We start from the raw sequence: 24,942 nt of genomic DNA, 5'->3' as shown, positions 1-24,942 counted from the left end.
TTTTTTCTATGGTGATAATTTTTGTATATCTTGTTTTTCTACGTGTTTCACTTTTCTTCTTTATAACTGCTATTTTAATAGCAAATCCTTCATAAAAGTTATTGCATTACATTCTTGATTAAACTATCTTTCCATTGATATATAATTTTATGGTACTACTCCAAACAAGTGGTATCATTAGCCATCAAACCTCAAATGTACACTTTTCCCAAAAGGTTTCCACAATTTTGGCCACTACTGTAGACTGCAACCTGTATAGCAAATCTTCAGTTCAATCGCTCTCAGTTTGATAGGTTTTACACACAATGGAAAGTGGTTTCAATCCTTCAGAATGGTGATTTTGCTGCAAATGATTGCATTTACATCATTTCCAATACCGCAGATTACCTAAATGACAAATTAGGTACCAACCATCACCACAAATTACAACAATTCAGGTATCAACAGCCACTGTTTATGCTCAAAAGGCCTGTTAGATCAAGGTTTTTACTGTAGTTTCAAAATCTGCAAAATCTAGAGATTAAAATGTAAAGAGAATACAGTAAATGCAAAGATGGAGCATTCAGAGAACAAACACTGAAAATATTTAGAATATGTTGTACAAATGATAGCTCATTTCTATAAAAAAAGAACGTTTAACACAATTTTTCAGATGCATGATTCAATGCAGAGAGGCTGGTTGTTGGCATTAACAAGCTGGTTCCATATGAATATGAAGTTCAAAAGACAGTGTCCACTAATTGAAGCCTGAAGGTGAATATCTGGTGAACACTCTCCTAAATCATAAAACAGAATACTAGACTTCCCACAACCCGAACCTTACAGTTTTCTCTATTGATGTCTTCCCTGCGACCTCCAAATTCAAATTGTGCTTCACGAAAAGAACATCTTGGCATTACAATCTTCAACAAAGATTCAGAGTGACCCACAGCTGCTAGGTTTTTGCAAAGTTGCCCGATTGTTCAAGCGAAGGCAGTGGTGGTTCAGTCCATTTCTGAAAGCAACATATACATGTGTCACAATATGTTCTACAGTATTGGATGAATTAGCAAGCAAAGGGGCCAAGAGAGACAACTGGGGGAAAAAAGTCACCATGACCTCAACTGCTCTGAGAAAAAGGAGAGTGTTTATGGAAAATTGTGCTTTAAAACCAAGACCTCATATTATGGAAGGGGTGGTTAAAAATTATTTTTTCTCAGCTGTGTTTCTAAACTTGTCTCTGTGTGTGTGCATTTTAATCCCTGCTTGATTTTTGCTTCTCACGTTTCCATCTTCAAACCCTAAAAATTTGCGGTTCTCTTAACTATTGGATCATTTCTACTTTGTTTATTTCAAATTCAGATCCTAAATCCTATACAATTCTAATTCCATAATTCAGTACTGAATTATATGCAGTCCTCTTTCTATCCAACAAGATTTACCTTAAAACCCATCTTTGTTATTACATCTCTAACTGAATTCTCTAACTATTCAACCACTCATATTCATGTCACCCAGATTCTCTCTTTCTCTTCTCTTTTTATTGTCTCGCCTATAGTTGAAACTTCAATTGTTGTTAGAAAGTGCTATTACAAATTGGAATATACAAATTAAAGATTAAGGATCAAATGATCTACAGACAGTATTTACTGATTTTATATAGTCTCTATTCAGACACTCCTGTCACATCAGCAATCATATGGAAAACTGCAACTAATCCCCAGAGTTTTCCCGACCCTCCCAAACAACCATTCAAGGAGAGAGATACAGAATAGGATTCTCCATCCTACTGGGGGCCAATAGACACATTTCACACGCTGAAAGCATAATATGGACTAAAAGTGCCTGTCACTGCGGACCTGATCAGTTAAAGACATTTTTTTCAAAAGACAAACTAATAATTTTGTTGCCTGACATCCATTCTTCCCTTCCTGAAGATGCTCAAAGTTTGCTTTTGTCTTTTTGGAGGAGAAGCTGGTACATTTCCAGGTCCTGTGCTGTTCTTACCAAACTTTTTTATTTTCTAAGAAAGCGTAATGGGCATTCTTGGAAATAAAAATCACTAGAGGCAGATGATTTGCTTCGCAGCATACCAGTTTTCTCTTGTTTTCTTCAAAATAATAATAATAATAATAAACAATGTTATTTTAGAGCAGTGGTTCTCAACCTGTGGGTCGGGACCCCATTTGGGGTCGAACGACCATTTCACGGGGGGTCGCCAAACCACGCTGTCCACCATTTTTTTCCCTTTTCCCTAGCTGTCCTACTCCCTTTTATTGGTGGCCACACCCACTTGGGGGTCACCACAACATGGGGAACTGTATTATGGGGTCACGGCATTAGAAAGGTTGAGAACCACTGTTTTAGAGGGTCTAATGAGCGTTAAAAGGAAATGAATATAATACAAAGGCACTAATGCAAAGCTCTTCTTTCCCCTGTGCTGAAGCCTCATTGTTCACATGTTCACATCACTGGGAGAATTTGCATATACATAACAGGAGCCTACAAATATTGCCTTACCAAACACACTTTTAACTAGGATGAAGGGATGGCTGAACCAGTGCAATTGTTAAATATGAAAAGGGAATGCCCACACAGAACTTTCAATCTATCAAGAAAACAAAGGGTAAACAAACAGTAGAAATTGCTGTTTAGATTTCCACCCAAACTATAATTACCCAAAAATTAGGACTTCAAACAATCCCAATGGAACACAAATGACTTTGTCACTCTTATAGGGTAACTTTTATTGGTCTCCATTCAGCATGACAGAAAATAACTATAAACCATATAAAAAAAGCAATGTCTTAAGATAGCTTAGGATCCTGTTCTCATTCCTCTTTCCTATTCATCCTTTTTTAAAAAGGAGCAGCAAATTATCTAATAGTATTATTTTTGTTCATTTTCCCACTGTTTTGTTTAAATACATTTCTTATATAGTAGTTTAACAAAAAATAAGGCCAAAAAAAGTTAACAAAAACATTAATGAAAAAATGCAAAATCACTCACCAGAATGTATTGCAGGCAGATGACTTTCAGTATCTCCAAATTCTGAGCTTCCATCTTGACCTCCAGGTTCCCAAGATTCGCTGTTCTCAGAAACTTCAGAAAAAGTATCGTAAGTTTCCTTTTGACTATTGGCTGGATCACCAACACTTGGGGACTGACTATCACTGCCTGCATCAGATCCTTTGCTTTCTTCCCCTAGCCTTTCAGCAAACCACAATTTAACCTGCGAGGTGGTCATCTGAGTTCTTTCACAGAGTTCTTGGAGATCATCTTCATATAGAACCTTGTTCTTTTGAAAATAGTCATGGAGGACTTCCTGGCTGACCTCGCTGGAAATTGATAGGCCTTTGGGGAAAATACCTTTTTTGTAGTTTTCATACCACCTCAGATTTCCATTTTTTAAACCATAGCGGCTGTCTCCAAACCAGCGAATTACTTCAACCCTGGGAAGTCCAGTCTGACAACATATTTGGTCATACTGTTCATTAGTAGGACGTTGTGTCTTTATAAACAATTGCTTAAGCAAATGCCTCTGCTGAGCAGTCTTTTTAAAGCTGAGCCTGGGTTTCTGTGCCCTGCTAGGAGAATTCTCTTTTGTTGCTTGGGCACCCGAAGCTGCCAACTCACTTTTCCCTTCTGATTCTGTCACCTTAAAGTTTCTAAGGTTGATTTTTATTGGGGTCACTTTACGTTCACCTGGTATTTGAGAACTCCCAGCTTCATCCAGGGAACCATTTTCACTTGACGCTCTGAAGTCATCCAAATCCTCCTCCTCTTCTATGGACTCTTCCTCAGCATCCTCATCTGCTGGTCGTGTTCTTTCTTTGTCCACTTGTCTTTTCCTTTGCTCTGAGAACCAGCTGTCAATCTCCCTCCTTGTCATTTTAGTTTCGCTTCTCAGACGGTCTACTTCCTCCTCTAAAGGAAAGGGATTTTGTGCAAAGCTGCTTTCCAAAGCTCTGAGTTGTTCTGGGGCCCTCTCCTTATATTTTGCAGTGGAGAAATCAGGGGTCTGATGCCAGGATTGCCGACGTGCTGGTGTGTGAACAGGTGTTGCTGCTGATGTGGAAGTTAACTCTGTGGTTGTTTTTGGCAAAGTGGTAAAGGTAATTTCGGGTACAGAGTCTATTATTATTGTGCTATCCCCACCAAGCACATATTTGTTGCCTCTTATATTTCTATAGTGATACCTCCTATCACTAAACCACTTTCGAACATCCCTGATGCTAAGTCCTGTCATTTTTGTCAGACGCTCAACTTCAGTTTGGCCAGGGAACTGATTCTTACAGAAACTATCTTTCAGTGCAGACAACTGTTCATAAGACTTCTTATTTTTTAATAAGTTAGGATCTAAGAATGCTTGTGAAGAGATGTTTGGGCAAGCAGAAAATTGTGATTGAGCAGCACTACCTACCTTCACAGTTGATGCAATACTGGAAACTGACACAGTGGTTGGAGGCTTAGCTATCTGGGTCTTTGGAATGGAGTTTACAGCTATTGCATGAGATGAAGTTGTTCCCTGAAGTCCATTAGTTATTATTGGTTGGGTGACCAGCATACCACTTGCTCCTTCAGGCTTTCCAACTGAATGACCAGGCAAACTGGCCTGAATGAGATGATGAACACTACTAGGACTTGCAACTAAAGGTGTATTCAACACTGTAATAGTGGATTGGGGAACAGACTGAATCACAGTGTTAAACATTTTTTTCCGTGCATCTTCTATCTCCTCAGGTGACCAGCTAATACCCTGTTTCAACCTCTGGGCTGTAAACCAAATTTTCAGCTGCTCCTCTGGATACTTGGTCACAACAGTCAAGTAGCAAAGTTCAGCTTTGGTAGGGTAAGGAAACTTATGAAAAGAGTTTTTAAGAAAACTGTTAGAATCCATTGCTGCATTGTAAGTTGGAATACTACTCAAGGGAATCATTACTTTAGGGAGGGATTTTGATGTTGGCAGGTGCTGGTGAACTTGTGCTTGCTGTTGCAGTTGCACAAGTTGGGTTATGCCTGCTTGTAAAACAGGTACATTTCCAACTACTGACCCATTGACCACAGAGGTTGATTTGATAGATTGGCTAACCGGCACTGATCCATTGGTAAATGACAGTTCACCTTTTGTCTCTACATCCCTGATTGATTTACTAGATATATTTTCTTTCAGTGTGTGGATTTTTTTAACTTCTGGTTTTGTTTTCATTATCTTCATAATGGGCGTTTTGGTAATAATAATTTCAGCTTGACTATCCTGACTTTCCTCAGGAATATCCCCTAAGTGGTCCTGAGTACCACTGGTGATATTTCCAGTAGTCTGTTCCACAATCATGTGGTTAGCTTGTTTCACTACATTCCAGATTAAGTTTGTTTCTCCAACATGGTGCTCTGCATTGTGATGAGAAAGATCATCATGGCTCTTTACCAAGAAATTGCATTTCACACACAAAAAGGAAGGGTCTTTACTAAAGTCTATGTGGTCAGAATCAAGGTGACTAAGGAACTGATTAATTTCTTGAGTAGAGAAATTGCAACCTGTACATCTATAAGAAGTGCTGTCTATAATTCCATTGTGTCCATTGGACAAGGTCCCACAACCGTGATTAATAACAGTGGTATCACAATTAGGCAAAGTACTGGGAACAAATGTTTGATGAGTTCCTTCATGATTTACTCCAACAGAAGTGGATTTCTGTGGTGCCAATATTTTTGCTGGTATCATGCAAGGAGTTGTAGATTTCCTTTTGCTGGCCATTGTTGCAACCAGTGAATACAATCAAATCGTAAGAGGCAAATATTATTTTTTGAATAAAGTTTGCAGGGTAAATTTGAGCAAATCCATGATCCCAGATATAGGTATGTCAAGAACTGGAACAACCTCTTGGGTCTGCCATTGAATCTAAAAAACAAAGGAACAGTATGTTAATCAAAGACTGTGAAATCCTTATACAAGTATAATCATACAGCTTTTATTTCTCAATCATATAAGAAGATACTGAATCAAGTTGCTTTTCTAGAATTCAAATCAGGACCAAATACAAAATAAATTGTCAAACTAAATGCAAATGATGATGCCCTAGCATTTTCCACGAGCAACACTCTAGTTTGTAGGCACTGTTTGTACATCAGCATTCAGTAATCTTTTAAACTTTGTTTGACCTTCTGTCCTCAACAACCCCAGGCAGCATTATCAGTAGTAATCTAACATCTAAAAGGAAATTGATTTCTACCCATGCTACACTTTAGTAAAAGAAGTACGACCCAATATGTTATCTTTAGAACATTATACTGTTGGCTCTTGTTGTGCTTAAGTAGTCTAGACCAGGGGTTCTCAACCTTGGCAACTTTAAGACTTGTGGACTTCAACTCCCAGAATTGAAGTCCACAAGTCTTAAAGTTGCCAAAGTTGAGAACCCCTGGTCTAGACTATCAGATGCATGTCCCCATAGACCACAAACTTCCTCAAAGCACATTCCTCTGCCTCCAATAAGAACCTCTTTGTCAGATAGATTCCTATCAGGACACTGCCATTCTGGAGGGAAGGATGCTTATCTTGGCACATATCAAAAAGAGATTCCTTCAGCCCCCAGCTCCCATCCCTTCTGTAGAGGAAAACCTTTACCTTTAAAATCCAAGAAAGAAGCCATGTACCAGGGCTAGGAATGGAACTAAGAAATATTACACTAATTAAGTTTCAATCTACACGAATCTGAAAGATGCAGAAAGGCTAGCAAGAAATGTTTACTTCAAGAATCTGTTTATTTCCAAGGAATATGGATTAAGTTTGAGCTAGAAATATTGCATAAGATTAATTTTAATTGAAAACACATATGAGTAAGTTTTATGTCTCCAATATCCCTCATATGTATTTCCCTGATGGATGCTTAGCAATTGTGTGTCTTAAGTAATTGTCCAATATCATTTCATAGTCTACTCAGAATTGTATTTTTTTTCCATTGGCAATTCTCTTGTCTATGACCTTGTCTATGCCCTGTTTTTATTTCCTCCATGCCATTGTTCTGCACATGGCTAAAGTTATGGACATTCCTGAAAATAAAAATCACTAGAGGCAGATGATTTGCTTCGCAGCATGCCAGTTTTCTCTTGTTTTCTTCTTCAACAACAACAACAATAATACAATGTTATTTTAGAGGGTCTAATGAGCGTTAAAAGGAAATGAATATAATACAAAGGCACTAATGCAAAGCTCTTCTTTTCCCTGTGCTGAAGCCTCATTGTTCACATGTTCACATCACTGGGAGAATTTGCATATACATAACAGGAGCCTACAAATATTGCCTTACCAAACACACTTTTAACTAGGATGAAGGGATGGCTGAACCAGTGCAATTGTTAAATATGAAAAGGGAATGCCCACACAGAACTTTCAATCTATCAAGAAAACAAAGGGTAAACAAACAGTAGAAATTGCTGTTTAGATTTCCACCCAAACTACAATTACCCAAAAATTAGGACTTCAAACAATCCCAATGGAATATAAATGACTTTGCCACTCTTATAGGAATGGGGTAACTTTTGTCTATGACCTTGTCTATGCCCTGTTTTTATTTCCTCCATGCTATTGTTCTGCACATGGCTAAAGTTTTTTTTTTTAAAAGAACGTTTACTTTTCTGTTTTCCCCTTTTCAAAAAAAAATTGCAGTTAATTTTTTCTATATTTTATGAGATTGTTAATAAAAGGGAGGCTGATTTCTTTGTGCCACAAGACGGCACTATATAATTTTTTTTTTTGTTTTTTTTCTTCCTTTTCCAATAAGGCAAAGGTAAAGTGTATAGGCTGCTAGTACTCAATCTATTTCAGATATCAGGGGAATGATGCCAGGTTAAAGTATCCCACTTTAATCTCAGTAATCTCAGCCTTCCTGCTCAATTGAGACTAAGTCAGAACTTTAGCCACGCCTCCCTTTGGCGGTGCCTTCCCAGTTTTGACGAGGCGAAGCATCCATGACGAAGTCCGATGCAATCCACAAGGTCAGCAAACCACGGTCGCCTTGGCCAGTGTGGGACAACTAAGATGACTTCCGCCTGTTCTTGAAGAAGTTTGTGGATGGTTGCTGTATCAGGGGAAGAGGAGGAAATGCGTAAAGGAGTCCCCTGAGCCATTTGCTGCGGAGGGCATCTGTTCCCTCCTCCCCCGGTGATGGGAACCTGGTAAAGTACCTGGGTAGCTGAGAGTTTGTCAGGGAGGCAAACAGATCCACTTGCAGTTGTCTGAATCTGACCGAGATATCCCTGAACAGGGACGGGTCCAGGCGCCACTCTGAGAGATTGACCGTGACCCTGCTCAGTGAATCGGCTTGTCGATTCGCTTCCACAGAAATGTGTTCCGCACTGATAGATTCCAGATTGGCCTCTGCCCACAGATCCAGGTCCAGGGCCTCTAACATGAGAGACCATGACCGGGTCCCTCCCTGCCTGTTGACATGTGCCTTGGCTGCCACGTTGTCCGTCAGTATTAGAACATGCTTTCCCACCACGAGGGGGGAAAATTGATGCAGTGCTAAATGGATTGCTCTGAGTTCGAGCTAATTTATGTTGTGGGCTAAATCTGACTGGGACCATTGGCCCTGTGCTATGTGAGTCTGTAGGTGAGCGCCCCAGCCGAACAGGCTGGCATCCATAGTCAAGGTAAGCCTGGAAGGCTCCTTGAAAAGGGATCTCTTGTTCATTGCGGATGACGTCCATCACAGAAGAGATGACAGTGTGTGGTGTGGGACTCTCACCCTCCTTGTGGATACACTCACATTCCACTTCTGGAACGGGAGGAGGAACCACTGGAGACTTCTGGAATGTAGTCTGGCCCACGGAACAATTCCCAGACAGGAGACCATTTTTCCCAACAGCTGAGAACAGCTGTACCAGTGGAACTACCTTCTCTCTCCGGACCCGGTGAACGAGTGACCTGATACTGATTCTGCGATCCTGAGAGAGGTAAACCCTGCAAAGATTTGAATCTATTATTGCTCCTAGGTAAAGGAGGCGAGTTGAGGGTGTTGTGTGACTCTTCTTGAAATTCACGAAAAATCCGTGCTCTTGAAGAGTATTAATTGTGAGTTTTAGGTCTGATTGGGTGGATAGAAGGAACTGGATTGGATAATTATATCATCCAGATAACATTGTATGCGCACCGGAATTAACCTGAGATGGGCTGCTAAGACTGCCAATATCTTTGTGAATACCTGAGGGGCTGAAGAAAGGCCGAAGGGTAAAGCCCTGTACTGATAATGCCGGTGCGCGTAACAAAACCGGAGGAACCTGCAGTGTTCTGGGAGGATGGGGATGTGAAGGTATGCCTCCGTCAGGTCTATGGAGGAGAGGAAATCCCCTTTCCTGATACCGGCTAGAATGGATTTGAGGGTCTGCCTCTTGAACCTCCTGTAGGTTAGGAAGTAGTTTAGGCCCTTTAAATCCAATATGGCCCTTCAGCCCTCCAAGGCTTTGGGAACCACGAACAGAATGGAATAAAATCCTCTTCCTCTCTGTTCCAGAGGCACTGGTTCTATAGCTTCTATCTCTAGCAGATGGGAGATGGCCGTGGATACCAACTCGGCCTTGGTTGCATTTCTTGAGGTGGGACACTGTATAAAGCGGTCTGGAGGTTTTGAGAAAAATTCTAGGGGGAGACCGTATCTTATGGTCTCCCTTACCCAAGAGACGTTGGTGGTGACCTCCCAAATGTCGCTGAACAGTGATAAGCAACCGCCTATAGGAGGGTCCATCTTGGTGTCACTTGGTCCGCCTGTAAGAATGGCCCCCTGACCCCCGAAAGGGATGTTTGGACTGGAATTGTCCCTTGGTTCCAGGATTATGGCAGTCCTGCTGTAGATCCTGTCTAGGGGAAAAGGATTGAGAACCTCTGGGCCAATCCCAGGACTGCCTGATCTGAAAGGGCTGCCTCCACTCCCAGGAGCCTCCCGCCCGAAATGTCTGTCTGCGGAATTCCTGTTGGGGCCTTCTATCCAGCCTCTTAGAGGGGCATGCAAGAATTTTGCGCTTATCCTTTCCCTCTATAAGGTACGGCTCAAGAACTGGACCGAAGAGATGTGTTCCACTGTACGTGGCTGTCAATATACACCACTTGGATTTTAAATTGGCCCGCCACTGTTTTAACCACAGCAGTCTTCGAGATGAGACAGTGGCTGCAATGGACCTGGCGGAGTACCTGGCAGAGTGGAGAGATGCGTCTGCCATATATTCTGACGCAGCAACTAGTTTTCCCAACATCTTGTGTGCATGCACCTGGTCAGGAGGAATCAGGGCCTGTAGTTCGCGGAGCCACATGATGGATGCCCTTGCAAAAAAGGCGAGGACGTTGCCGCCTTAATTGCCCATGCCGAGGCCTGGTGATCTCTGCGGAGAGAAAACTCAAACCTCTTGTCCTCTGCCTTTAGGGCCTCTGCCATATCTCCCGGAATTGTGGATGTAGAGAACAATGAAGTTAAAGGAGTATCCACCGTAGGCAACTCTAGAAGGGAAGAAAATGAAGAAGAAACATTGAAAAGTTTCTTTTCCGTGCTATTGGGAGAAGGCAAAGCGGCCAATGAAGACCACTGTTTTTCCACTGTGGTGCGAAAGACATTGGGGCAAGGAATTTGTTTCTCCTCCACTACTTGTTCTGAAAACAAGGGGTTAGACTCCTGTGCAGTGGAGATAGATGGTTTAGGCTCCTGTTCAGTAGCCAGACTGGCCGTAGTACAGTCCTTCATGAGCAATGACCTGAACAGGGAAGGATCAAAGAGACTCGATGTCGGAGCTGGATCCCGAACCGCCTCCTCATCCTCTGACGTAGGCATGTCTGCCGTCTCAAGGTCCACAGACTCCTCTTCACCTAACTGAGAAGATGTCTCAGAATTGCCAGAGCCAGGTAACAGGGCACGCTCTGTTTGAGGTAAAGGCATGGGTGGAGGTGGTGGTACCTGCCTTTGACCCATGGAGGAGCCATAAATTGAGCAAACGCATGGTGCATGAATGCCTGGAATTGCTCCGACCATATGTCTTGTTGTTCTAAAGAACGAACTTCATAGACAGGGGTGTCCTTTATCGCCATTGTTGTTTGTTTTAACATTGGAAATATTATTGATCAAAATTCGAGAGTCTCAGGAAGTTAAAGGAATATATGTTAATAAAAAAGAATATAAGTTAAGAGCTTTTGCGGATGACTTGGTTGTTACTTTGTCGCAACCTGATTATTCTGTAGTAAACTTATTACAGTTGATTCATCATTATGGCTTGGTCTCGGGTTTCAAGATTAATGTAAATAAGACTAAAATTTTACCTAAAAATATGTCTAGTCAGGAGAAGCAGATTTTGACTAACCTGACGGGTTTTGAGATTGTTAATAAGTTAAAATATTTGGGGGTGATGTTGTCTGTTTCTAATGTAAAATTATTTAAAAATAATTATGAAAGGTTGTGGGTCAGGGTACAGAAGGACTTGAAGAACTGGGAAAAGTTGCAATTATCCCTCATGGGAAGAATTGCAGTGATAAAAATGAATATTTTACCCAAGTTTCTTTTTCTGTTTCAAATGTTACCAATTTTGAAAAATGAGATTAATTTAAATGAGTGGCAGACGGGTCTTAATAAATTTATCTGGGCAGGGAAAAAGCCAAGGGTTAAGTTTAAAATTATGCAAGACTTCCGTGAGAGGGGTGGACTTAAGGTACCAAATTTGAAATTCTATTATGATGCGGTGGTTTTAACACTAATCAGTGATTGGGTAAATTTGACAAATTCTGAGATACTTTATCTAGAGGGATGGGATTTACTTTATGGGGGGCATGCCTATTTAATATTCAATAAAAAAATGGATTGGGCTTTTAAATCTCATATCTTAAGAATTTCTTTACTTAGGATTTGGAGAAAATATTATAAAAGTGATTTCAAAGTACCATTATGGGCTATACCTGGGCATGCGATAGAAGCAATAAAAAGAGGGGTTAAAATGGATATGGTGTCTTACAGACAGTTACTTAAATGGGATGGACAAAACTGGCAATTAAAATCACGGGAAGAGTTATCACAAGAAAACTTTATTTATTCTTGGTTCCAATATAGGCAATTATTAGACAGATGGAAGATGGATTGTAAGGTGGGTTTTCTTAGAGAAGATGAAAATCTTATTAAGCAAGTGAAGGATTCAAGACAAACCCACATTAAGAGAATTTATGCGGTTTTAGTTGAATTGGATTCAGAAACGGAACTAATTAAAGATTGTATGATAAGATGGGCGCAGAATTTTGGTGAGCCAGTCTCATTGGACACCTGGGAAAAAATTTGGGTGAGAAATGTCAAATTTACACAAGCACAGAATTTAAGGGAGAATTTTTATAAAATGTTTTATAGATGGCACCTTGATCCACAAAAAAATGTCTTTTATGTACCCTGACTTACAACCTAAATGTTGGAGATGTGGTTGTATGGATGCTACTTATTATCATATTTGGTGGTCGTGCAGAGAGATAAAAGCATTCTGGATCAAAGTATGGTGGAATATCCAGAGAATTTTTAGAAGGAGGGTAAAATTTACTCCGCAATTATTTTTGTTAGGTATTGTTACAGATTGTGATACAAAGGAGGTTGTATTGATGTTAAATTTGATCACAGCCGCTAGGCTGTTAGTAGGACAATATTGGAAGAAGGAATCCTTGCCTACATTGCAGGAATGGTTTCTTAAAGTAGCTTATCTGGCGGAAATGGCAAAGATCTCTGCTTTCTTAAAGCAACAAACGCAAGAGAAGTTTTTTGCTGTTTGGGATAAATGGATAAAATTTATACAATTTAGATTGGGTATACAGAAATATTATATAGTTTTTTCATAAGTTTTATTTTTATATATATTATAGATAATCTTTTTATATATATAAATATAAAGTTTTTAATTTAATTTTTATTTTTATTTTTTTTTACTTTTTAAGCCTATATTCTGCTCTGGGAAGCTCAGGGGGGGGAAGGGAGGGGGGGGTTTTGGGAGGGGTGGGGGGGTTTTTTTTTTCTATATATGTATTGTTTAGTTTTATTTTTTTGTATATGTTGTCTCTTGTTTTGTATTCTTTTTTCTTTTTTGTAAAATTTATAAAACTTTTAATAAAAAAAAAAAAAAAAAGAACGAACTTCAGCTGCAGTGGGAGTATACGTGGCTTCAGGGGCTTGTTGTGTAGTGGAAGAAGAAGAAGGAGGGGGACCAGCCTGTTCAGTTTCCCCCTGAGGAGACCATGCCTAGGGGCATCGTGAGAAGGAGCGAATTGAGGCTCAAATGGGGAGCAGTGCAGTGAAATGGGGGGAACCACTTCAGCTTCACTGGACATGAGCCTTTGAGCTCTGGGGAATTCCCTTTCCAGCGCCTGATGTCTTCTTGAGGCCTCTCGCTCAGCTGCTTTGGAGGGCTCTTTGGAGGGTTGGGCCTTTGTCTTGGTTTTTTTCTTCCCCCCCCCCCCCACGTCCAAATTAGATGATCTGCACTTTTTTTGTGCAGGGGGAACATCAGAGCCCTGCGATGTCTGAGGAGTTGCATTGTCTGCCATCGCACACTGGATATTCTGGGTAGGAGATGTCCAGGAAGGGGGGGAAATCAGGATGCAGATCTGGTTGTCAGAGAGGGAAATTCCTGCGCTCTGAACAATAGCAATGGCAAACAGTCAGACAGTCCACTAGAACTGCCTGCCTAGGCCCTGCTGGCACAGCGCCGTGAACTAATTGGAACAGGTGGATTCTAAATTAATTCCCCCTCAGAAATAATACAGAAAGAGAAAGAATTTGTGATGTATGGATGTGACCAATTAGTGAAGTCTAAAATGGTGGATGCACCTCTTTGTTTGCTATCTCTCCTGATAAAATGGGGAATTGTCCAAAGGAGTGCTGGAGAAATCCCCCCCCCCCCGTTAGAAGCCTGACACAGCAGGCTGAGATAAGATGTGATCAGCCCCAAAGGTACCACTATGGTACACAAGAGTCCTCAAAATGGTGACCATACCTGTTGTTGAAATCAAAATGGCGGCTGTTAGACCTCGTCTCTCAAAATGGCGATGCGCTAGGGAGAAACACTACCAATCTATTTAGGCCCGTCTGGAATGAGAAAGGTTCTGAGGGAACTTAGCTCAAATAATTCTTTTTCTCCCCTTTTCTCTATAAAGGCAAAGACAACGTGTGTTTGAGTCGCGCAGCCTCCGCTGCAATCCGGATCGCCGTCTGCTCTAGAAGAGACCTCATGGCCACGAGGTAAGGAAAAGAGGCCGTCCGGCCTAGCCGCGCTCCCGGGAATCACCGCTGACTAAAAGCCTCCATTTCCAGCGCTAAACAGCTGATCTGGGGCTAAATACTTTGGCGATCCGGCATGGCTGAAATTCGGCTTGCAAAGAGCCTGTAAGGCCCCTTGGAACCAAAAGGAACCTAACTGCCCCTGGAAATCCTCTAAGATTGAAGCCAAATTTAAGGAATCACAATTGCAATTAAACTAAAGTATAACTCCTCTTCTTTGACTGTTTCTAGAATCTCAATATCTTTTTTTGTATTGGTGTGACCAGAACTGGACACAGTATTCTAAGTTATTGGTGCAGTACAGGTAGGGTCAACTTACAATTATTCATTTAGTAACTATTCAAAGTTACAATGGCACTGAAAAAAGTGATTTATGACCATTTTTCACACTTACAACCATTACAGCGTCCCCATGGTCATATGATAAGATCCATTAACTTGAAATGAAGCCAAAAATCAAATACCCTATGACTAAACTTTAAGGGGGTCTACTCCTTATAACTGGCAGACCATTTATTTAATTTATTGGTCATTCGCTTCCCAAACAACTTTGGAAAGCTTCCAACTAAGAACCAATCCCTCCTTCCCCCCTCTCTCCTCTCCCTCCTATCCTCCCTATCCAATGCCTCTATTGATATCAAAGATATAATTTCTCAGTGGAACAGTGTAATCTCCCATTTTAAAAAGACCTCAAATGCAATCAGGGTGTTTTTTTTTTAAAAAAAGGAAAATTTCAATTATATATCTCATAAACTGATGCAGTTAAATTATTAGACAAGGGCATGTTTAATCTGAAAATTTTCAACAGCCCAACCTTATTCCCTCAGAGTTAATATTTGCTAGGCTCTTGCACCTAAAGTTAGCTTGAACTAAAGCACAGCGACAACACATCAAAGTGTAATTGAAAGGACTGTTTGTACATTTCTGTTTCCCCTGGAACAGTTATATAATCACAGTCAAAAACCTGGCACAGCCTCACTTCTGCAACTTGAGTTGTGTCCTGATCAGACCAATCATCACTGGATGCTTTTGATTAACAGGCAAATGGAGCTTCTGAATTTGCATAGTTGTAAGAGAACTACACAACTGAAAACAATATCACAGTTTCACAGCACAACAGACTACAGTTACTAAAACGTAGGATTGATTCATTCAAACATGACAATATGAAGTTGCTATACAACAAAGGAGACTACTGGTTTACCTAAACTTTAGTGCAATGAATCTGAGAAACACAGGACTGAAAGAGACCACAACATTGCCTATCCTCTTAGTATAGAGATTAGAGTGCTGGACAAGAATTGCTCAAATCCCAGGTTCAAATCCAGCTCAGTTATGAAGCTCGGTGGGTGGCTTTGGCTGCATGTACACTATTTTTTATTAAATTATTTTTATTTCCTTGCCTTGGCAGTTAGAAAAAACAGCTTTAAATGTTTTAAATAAAATCTTTGACTAGGCTCTTTAATCTTTCAATATATACATCTGTGCCAGATACACACAACGATGGAGAACGCCTCCTTACCTTATTTGTGCCATTTTGCAAGCCAGACAATATTCCCATGTAAGACACACTATTGTTTAGCCTTATTTCAAGCAATGTAATATTGAAATTGAAAGTTACAGTAAAAGTTCCATTTAATGGTACTTCTTTTTAGCAAACATTAATGATAGTATTCATGTTTTAGTATTCAAGTTTCAGTACTTCTATTTCTATTATAGAGAGGCTTAAGCCCTTTCTCCAAGCAGAGTAACCAAGCCTATAAAAATAGGAATATCAAATCAAATCAACAGATTTGTTCAAGGGAATGCCACATTCCATGTGTTATATTCATTAGGAGGTCAATAGTACAAAGATTAAGCTGTTGGTTTTGATTTCACTTAATTTTAACTTGCAGGAAAAAAATAAGTTAGCATGTCTTCTAAGCTTCAGTTTCAGAAAATGTTTCACATAAGCCTTATTGGGATTTGTGATTTATTAATTGCTCTTGATCTTCTTCGTCTTTCATATAGGGAACAAATTTAGAGAAGTATAGCTTTCTTGCACACCCACTCACCCCCCCAAAAAAAGAATTAGGAACTACATAATTATACTCTATATCAGGAATCTCCAACCCAACTCCTTGTCCGTGGACGGCACCAGTCTGAGGCATGCTGAAACTGGGCCGTGCAAACAAGCAAAGTCCCATCTGCAGGATGCAGGCAGCATGCGAAACCACGCCCCCTCCAGTCCGTGGAAAAACCTCTCTCCTTGGAACTAGTCCCTGGTGCCCCAAAGACTGGGGGCCAATGCTCTATATCATTATATATGACATTTCAGGAGAGAGAATGCATATTTCATTATGCTGATATCTTATTGCATACATCAGTGGCTATGTTGACTGGCAAGTCCACTTAGGGGAGACTACAGCTTTCTTAGCCTCTGATTTTATTTATAATATGTGGTGGTAATAGGATTATTTCTTAAAGTAGCCATCCTGAACTTCAATGAACTTAAATATTTGGAAATGGAATTGAATACTCTTCTTACCTCTGGCCTCTAATCTAACAAATATGACTGATATCATGAAGACACTACTAACCAGAATGCCTTCTAAATATATTTAAAATGAGTGGAAATAATTTATAGCAATAAAGAAAAATCCTATGAAATTTCTATGAAATCTAACTTTAAATCAAGAGATCCATTCTAATGATCAAATGAACTATTAGAAAAGAAGAAAAAATGTATTTACATGTGACTGCATTGTGCAAATTCTGGCTCTGGATTAATTTCAAATTAACATTGGTATCAATAAATATTCAGTTATGCTTTGTAGATGGCATCCAGTTTTAAAAATGCTTAATTGGCTTAGACTAAAAGAGAAGCTTAGTGAATATAGCATTCACATTTATTTTTCAAATCAAGGTAGATTTTTTTATTATTTTATTTTTGTGCCTTCAAGTCAATGTTGACTTCCGGTGACTAACTGGACAAGTCCCTGCAGTCTTCTCAACAAGATGTCAGAAGTGGTTTACTTGTTTCTAGCACTGAAAGAGAAGAATTGGCCCAAGAACATCCAGTTGGCTTTGTGCCTAAGATGAAACTAGAACTCACAGTCTCCTGGTTTATAGTCTGGTGCACCTTAATCAATACACCAAACTTGCTTTCAAATTATCATTTTGATTAAATCCATTTAACAGAATTCTTTAGCAGTGTATTTTTGTCTCTAAAACTTAGTGGTATCAGGCCTCAAGTCTCCCGACTATTCAAAAGTCGCTCCCCTGCAGTAACTTTTGCAAATATTTTTGGTTGAGCCAGTTCTAAAATGATATTATCTTTCTCTGCAATATAATCTGAGAGGTTATTTCAGCTTGGCTTATCCCATCCAAGAAGGCATACATATCAAACTGTGGAAAACATCCAATTTGTAAGTTTAGTTGGTGACCTATTAATGTACTTTGAATTTGATTTTGAACATATGCACGATTTGCAGTTCCTCTATGCCATAGTGAGTTGAAAATGTATCAAACCCAACATAAGAACAACATTGAGCTGTCAAATTTTCCTCTTTATTTTCCTTAAGAGCCTTTTATCACGTTTCCCCACCCCTCCACAACTTGCAGGTTTACAGCTCTGTGTTCATTGAATCAGTGAAATGGCTCATTATTATAACAGAACAAAATGTACCACACTGAGAAAGGAGCTGGCAAGGCTTTAACAAAAGATTCTCTTTCTACTTTTGGCAATATTTCTAGGGGCAAGATATAAAATGTCAAGGGAGGTCAAGTCAAGCAGCAGGTGTAAACTTCACAAAGGTAGTGAGCAGAGGTAAATGACAGTCCCCATTTTGTTTTTTGAAGAATAAAGCTGAAAGGAAATCTATCATTTGTGGGCCTGACGCTTCCTGGTTTGTGAATGTAAGCTAGTTGTAGAAACCACAATTTTCTTCAAATATTGGAATGGGGAAAAAAATCATTTCTGCCAAGAAAATAACATGAACATATTGAGGTAGTCACAAAGAGTTCAAATTTTAACATTTCTGACAGAATGATTCAGATCTTCAGCAGGATCAGAAAACTCTTTCCTGTGCTGTTATAACGTTCCTAGAAATTATACATTGTGGCAATTGGGTAATTTCAAGTCTTCCTAACACAGACTCTCTAGATATTACAGAATTACAGGTAGTCTTGACTTACAACAATTCATTTAGTGACCATTCATCATTACAATGGCACTGAAAAAAAGTGACTCATGACTGTTTTTCAGTTACACCCTTTGTAACATCCCCATGATCATGTGATCAAAATTCAGATGCTTGGCAACTGATTCATATTTATGAATGCTGTGTCCCAAAGTCATGTGATCACCTTTTGCGACCTTCTGACAAGCAAAGTCAATGGGGAAGCCAGATTCACTTAACAACTAACTAATCAGCTGTAGAGATACACTTAACAACTGTGGGGCAAAACTCATTTAACGAATGTCTCACTTAACAACAGAAATTTTGGGGGGCTTAAGGGAGATTCTGAGCTGAAGGGAAGTATGATTGTTAGATTTAACTATTGTTGGAAAAAAATAAAAAATAAGGGATTAACTGGCCTAATATTGAGGATTTATAAGGGAAATGAAAATTAATTATTAGGAAATAGCTTCAAATTATTGTTTAGCCCAGATAACACAGACGATGGATTTGAGACAATAAAGGATACTCCATTAGTAAGTCGTGATGTACTAGGATAAGAAATAGAAAATGTTTATGAAATAAAATAAGAATATATTTAAGTAAGTAATAGGTGTATTTTAGATATTATTATTTTTATGTAGTGAAATAAAGGAAATTTGGGTTACCCGAAATTTAAATACTAGGGATATTAAAGGTTAAACTGGAATACTGTAATTAAAAATTAAAAATTAGGTAAAATTTAAACACAGGACATGGATATGTATAAGCAAAAATATATTGATAAATGTTTTAACTGAGCTTGTTGTAATTAGAAATTTACTAGCTTAAATATGATATAGCAAATGTTAAGGGAAATAGACAAGGAATTTTTTGATGATGTAACCTGAGATATGTACTAAAGATTTTGTTATTGTACTATTTACTACCCAATCACTACACTGATTTCTAAATACTTAAATGTAAAACTGGAAAACCAATAAAAACTTGTTATAAAAAAAACAACAGAAATTTTGGGCTTAAGTGTGGTCATAAGTTGAGGACTGTCTGTGCATCTTTCAAGATCCTCAGGAAGCTTGGAAAGAACCAAATTAGGAACAGCTGGGTTCTTCTGTGTTACTATCAGCAAGAATAAAGGCCATGCAGTGTCAGTGTTTATAAGAAAGTTACTTAACTTTTATTTACTGAAATCTAAGGAAAAGAAAGATGATCAGGACTAGGCTATTTTTCTCCAGCATGTGAAAGTCAGAAGAAACTCATTAGCTTCTTCATTTGTTCAAGAACTTAAAAATTAGTGTTTTATCAAATTGATTTTTCTGACTTCCTCCCACCAATCTCCTGTAATGTTAGAATGCATCTACATGAGGTTCTCCGAATGGTAAAAACATCCAGAAGGTGTACCTAAACAAACAAATGTGCAAGTGAGTAAGCTAGAAAAGAATCAGAACCTGCTCATCTAAAGTATTATTTCTCAAAGTGAAACTTACAGTTCTCTTAACTAAACTCAGCACTGAGTCCCTATGGAGACTGGCTGTATACAAATAAAGAAAATAAGAAATAGTTAAACAACAAACTTTACCAAATTCTTCATTTCTTGCTTTGCGGCTATCACTTTCCATGCTGTTTCACATATTGTGCTCTGACATGGTTCATTGAATAAGTCAAAGCTGGCTGAGTTCAGATAACTTATTAGACAAACAACAATAAAAGATAACATAATAGAAAAATAAAGTTGCCAATGAGGGACAGTTCATCGGGGGAAGACAAATATACCCAAGCACGTAAGTAATCTTAATCTAGGTGTAATTGTTTTAAAAGACAGGAAATCTAAGTTGGATTTGAAGCTCATTTAATTTTTGCTGAAAAATCTAAGGGAAATGGATGCTTACTAATTTTAAGCAAAAAGTTATTTCAATATCACATTTTATTGTAAAGGTTTAAGTCTCCTTAATGTTAAATTCATTGCTGATAATTGAGGACACATAATTTTCCTGGGAATAACAGAGAAGTATTTTGCTTTTGGCAGGTCAGTGAAAGTCAAATTAAGTGCTACTAACATCTTTAACAAAGATTTGCTGTATCTGTAAATATTTAAAAACAAATCCTTCCAAAACAGAAAAAAGGGCTAAAATTCTTCCACTTCCTTCCATCACATTATTGTTCCATCTTACTACAGCTAAATTGCCCATCCCTATCTCAAATGGTAACAAGAGCAATGACAAAGTAAAGCATCTCTCAGAATCTTGAGTTCAGAATAATGTACAAGAAGTACTGTACAGGCAATTAGCATTGCAAGCTAATGAATGAATAGAGCACATTTTTTCTAGATATGTGTCTCTCAATGTTCACAACTTTAAGATGCTGAACTTCAACTCACTGCTTAAAGTTGCCATGGTTGAGAAATACTCTTCTAGAAGAAGCTCATCCAATGCTTAAAGATATTTGAGTTCAACTTCTTAACTCACAGAATTTTGAAACGGGTATTATTGCTATTCCTTAAGAATCATTTTCTCTAAATAGGAAGCTGCTTTACCAAGTCAAACCATTATATCAACATAACAGACTGCACTGTGCACACTAATAATGACTTTCTAGAGATTTAGGCAACGACTTAAGCAGGCCTGCCAGTGATGGAACCTATGAATGTTTGTGTGCAAACATTCTATTGAGACTTAGTGATGGAGACTTTTCTTCTCTAAAAAAAAGATATTGTGCTTATTCAACCTGCAAAATCTCAGTTTAGAGCCAAGTAGCAAGAAAATTAAAGTGAATAATTTCAGTCACAGTTATATCAGTTTGTTGGCAAAGCACTAAACAATGCCAGCATTGGGATTTTTATGGAACACTAAAAATAACAGGCATTAAGACAGAGGCATCGTATTGTTCAGCAATACACATGATGAGCAAGAGTGACACAGGCCTACCTGAATAAATATTAGGCTACTCAAGTGCCTACCCCGAGAGAGAGTGGCCAGGTGCCCTATTATTTCAGTCCTATTTACTCTTAGCCTACAATAGAATTAAAATTATCCTGGGTCCCCTGAGTATCTCTGCTGCTCACTGGTTTTAATTGCTGCTTTTGATTTTGCCATTATCTTTATTACATTTTGTGATTTAAGGCTTTTCACATACCACCTTGCTTTACTCTTAAAAATATACTTTGGGTAATTTAAATAAAGTCTATTAGCAACGAAAAGTTTATAGGCTAAAAAGAATTGATTGTCCCTTCCAAAACAGAGAGCAGCAAGGATGCAGCATCTTGTGATCCAGAAATATTTGAGTTCGAAGCAATATTCTCTGCAATCAATATGTGCAGAGATATAGCCTCATTGCTAAAACTCCTACTGATGTTGAAAGAAAAGTGCTTGTAGTTGCTATCTTAAGAAAAGAATAATGTTGGAGTTTATCAGAAAGATAAAGTCTAAAACTGTGGTTGTACCATTGACAAAAGCCAGTTTGGCTTTAAAAGGAGAGAAAGTGCTAACTTTGCTAAGGAGAAAAAAAAAACTGTTTAAATGTATCTTCCCCCTATAGTCATGATAGTGACTAAATTGACATCAAGAATATCAGTGTAATAATGTTTCTTAAATATATACATATAATAAAATATAACTACATTTTTAAAAATCCACAAATAAAAAAGCTAAAATGCATTGTATTAATTATATACCACATACATGTTTCTATCACAAAATTATGATGATCATTTTAAAAAGAGAACAAAGCATCAAATAAAAAACAATAAAAAGAAAAATGTGATACCTGAAAAATAATTTCTCAGTCTAACACTTTTCAAATTCTCTTTTTTTCCTTTTAGGCATCATAAGATCTTCTGTGTCTTGTCAGCTGCATTCCAAATTCAGCCCTGAAAACATTAAGAAACTTCATTTTAATATAAGAAGTATTATTACTATTTCAAAGACAAATAACAATTTCTTTATTTTTAAAGTTAAACATCAGAGTTTATTGTAAATGTATATGTTATATATCAGAGTTTGTTGTATATGTATATGTAATTATCAATTTAAAATTAATTTAGTTTCCCATTTTAACAAATGTCACTGTATTTCTGTATCAGTTTTTGAAAAAATGGCAAATCAGTGCAAAGAATCAAATATTTCTTCTCACAGTCACATTTGTGTTAATCATTTTATATCATACATATTGATTCAAGTTTTCTTTGAATGAACTTTTTCCTACACAATTCCTTAATATACATTTTTCTGAAATATATATAGAATGTATATATGTATATATTCCAAAATCTCAGGGGCTGCCACAAAGAAGAGGGAATCAAGCTATTTTCCAAAGCACCTGAAGGCAGGACAAGAAGCAACGGATGGAAACTAACCAAAGAAGAGAAGCAACCTAGAACTAAGGAGAAACTTCCTGACAGTTAGAACAATTAACCAGTGGAACAACCTGCCTCCAGAAGCAGTGAATGCTCCAACACTGGAGGTTTTTAAGAAGAGACTGGACAGTCATTTGTCCGAAATGGTATAGGGTTTCCTGCCTGAGCAGGGGATTGGACTAGATGACCTCCAAGGTCCCTTCCAACTTTATACATACATACATACATACATACATACATACATACATGTATGTATGTATCAGCTATACAAGTAAAAATATGACTCTTGGGTATATTCATGTTAAAATCAATAAATAGTCGATCACCAAGAGAATAAAAATATAAAAGATTTTTATTTACTGAACCTAGCTTTCATCAAGAGCTCTTGACATCATCAGGGTGTAAACGGTAGTCGTTGGGAAAGCTTATATGCAACCGCTAATCAGCTAGGTTCAGTAAATAAAAATCTTTTATACTTTTATATTTGTATTCTCTTGGTGATCGACTATTTATTGATTTTAATATGTATGTATGTATATGTATATATGTGTGTGTGTGTGTGTGTGTGTGTGTGTGTGTGTGTGTGTGTGTGTATTCTTTGCTCTGAAAACATCATCGTAAAATTCAGAAAGGTCAGAATACCAAGTTATTTATATTTTGGTTCACAAATTGACTGAGGTGGTAATAGCTAGATAAATCTATGAAATGTGAACCAAATTATTTTATTTTTCATTTTTATTTGAAATCGGCCATACCCTTGACACTAGCACTGTCATGTCTCCTTGATGAACTCATCTGCAGGATAATTTAAAACAGGGGTCCCCAACCTCCAGTCTGTGGACCAGTACCGGGCCATGGCATGCCAACAACTGGTCTGCACAAACAAGCAAAGGCCCATCTATTGGATACAGGCAGCATACAAAACCACGAACTCTGTGGAAAAACCTTTTCCATGGAACAGGTCCCTAGTGCCCAAAAGGTTGGGGACCTCTGATTTAAAACACACAAATAATTGTTCTAGAAATATTACAGAGCATTTCTTCTGAACTCAGAATTCATGAGAAGAGAGAAATGAACCATCAGAGGGGAAAAAGACTTGATTCAAACATAAACCTAAGTTTTAAACAGTAATCCAGTAATGTGCTTATCTTTTACTTTTCTCTTTTTTTGTATTGTTTACCTAGATGCCATTTTCCTTTTTATCTTTATCTACTTCCCTCCTTCTTTCTATTTTCTGCATCAGTTTGCTACCAGGTTTTTCCTCCCTACTCTATTCCCAAACTATGGGAATTGGAGATTAACTTCCAAAGCATATGAAGTATGAAAAGAAAAACCTGCATGTGACAAGTAACAATAGATGAAACAGCAACTAATACAAAATCCATTGGGCCTCTATTGAATTCCTATCATCTTGGTACTTTGTACACTTTGTGTCATGCACATAAGCATCTTGCCCTTCTCCTGTGACTGCACAAATTTTACCAAAGGCTAAACAGAGAGAAGACGAAATGTCTGAGCATTTTCTTCCAGCCTAATTGGATGATTTTTTTGGTCTATGGCTATCAGGTGAGTTAAAAATAAGCTGAAGCAGCTGTTATTTATTTAGCATATGGCATATCATACATGGATTTAGCATATGGCATATCATACATGAAGATGGTAGAGGACAGGAAGACCTGGAGGAACGTTGTCCATGGGATCGCGATAGGTCGGACACGACTTTGCAATTAACAACAAGAACATGGATTAGCAATGTATATTAACATTTCACCTAGATTAGTAAAACACAATAAAATATAAATGCTAAAAAGATCTATGCTCAAATACCAATGTCTAGGCCAGTGGTTCTCAACCTGTGGGTCGGGACCCCATTTGGGGTCAAATGACCATTTCACGGGGATCGCCAAACAACACAGTCCGCCATTTTTCCCCCTTTTCCTTAGCTGTGCTACTCCCTTTTATTCTATTGGCTTTTGAAAGCCAATAGAATAGACTCTCTTGAATAGAGTCTAATTCTATTGGCTTTCAAAGCCAATAGGAATTGTCCAGGCTGTCTCTGCCCTGCTGAGCCCGCCAAAAGTCCCATTCTGCAAACGGTGCTGCACCAGTTGAGTAGTCCTTGACTTACGACCGGTTGAGTAGTCCTCGACTTACGACCAGTTGGGGGTCACGG

At 38.4% G+C, this 24,942-nt stretch overlaps 1 protein-coding gene across 1 annotated transcript in view; it reads right to left on the bottom strand.

The window, feature by feature from the left end:
- Positions 1-252: 252 nt before the first annotated feature.
- Positions 253-24,942, bottom strand: part of ZHX3 (zinc fingers and homeoboxes 3) — a 56,586-nt gene continuing 31,896 nt past the window's right edge. Inside the window, exons 2-4 of the mRNA XM_039351356.1 lie at positions 22,181-22,283; positions 2,989-5,881; positions 253-994 (exon numbers count right to left, since the gene is read on the bottom strand). Coding sequence (XP_039207290.1) covers positions 984-994; positions 2,989-5,737 — 2,760 coding nt within the window. The 5' untranslated portion in view covers positions 5,738-5,881; positions 22,181-22,283 and the 3' untranslated portion in view covers positions 253-983. The remainder of the gene's footprint in view (positions 995-2,988; positions 5,882-22,180; positions 22,284-24,942) is intronic.

This window comes from Crotalus tigris, unplaced genomic scaffold, assembly GCF_016545835.1.
Source record: "Crotalus tigris isolate CLP2741 ecotype Arizona unplaced genomic scaffold, ASM1654583v1 scf7180000018371.15429387391:27106975, whole genome shotgun sequence".
Classification (NCBI taxonomy): domain Eukaryota; kingdom Metazoa; phylum Chordata; class Lepidosauria; order Squamata; family Viperidae; genus Crotalus; species Crotalus tigris.
Note: the sequence above shows the minus strand (reverse complement) of the source record. Positions and strands in the feature narration are given on the sequence as shown.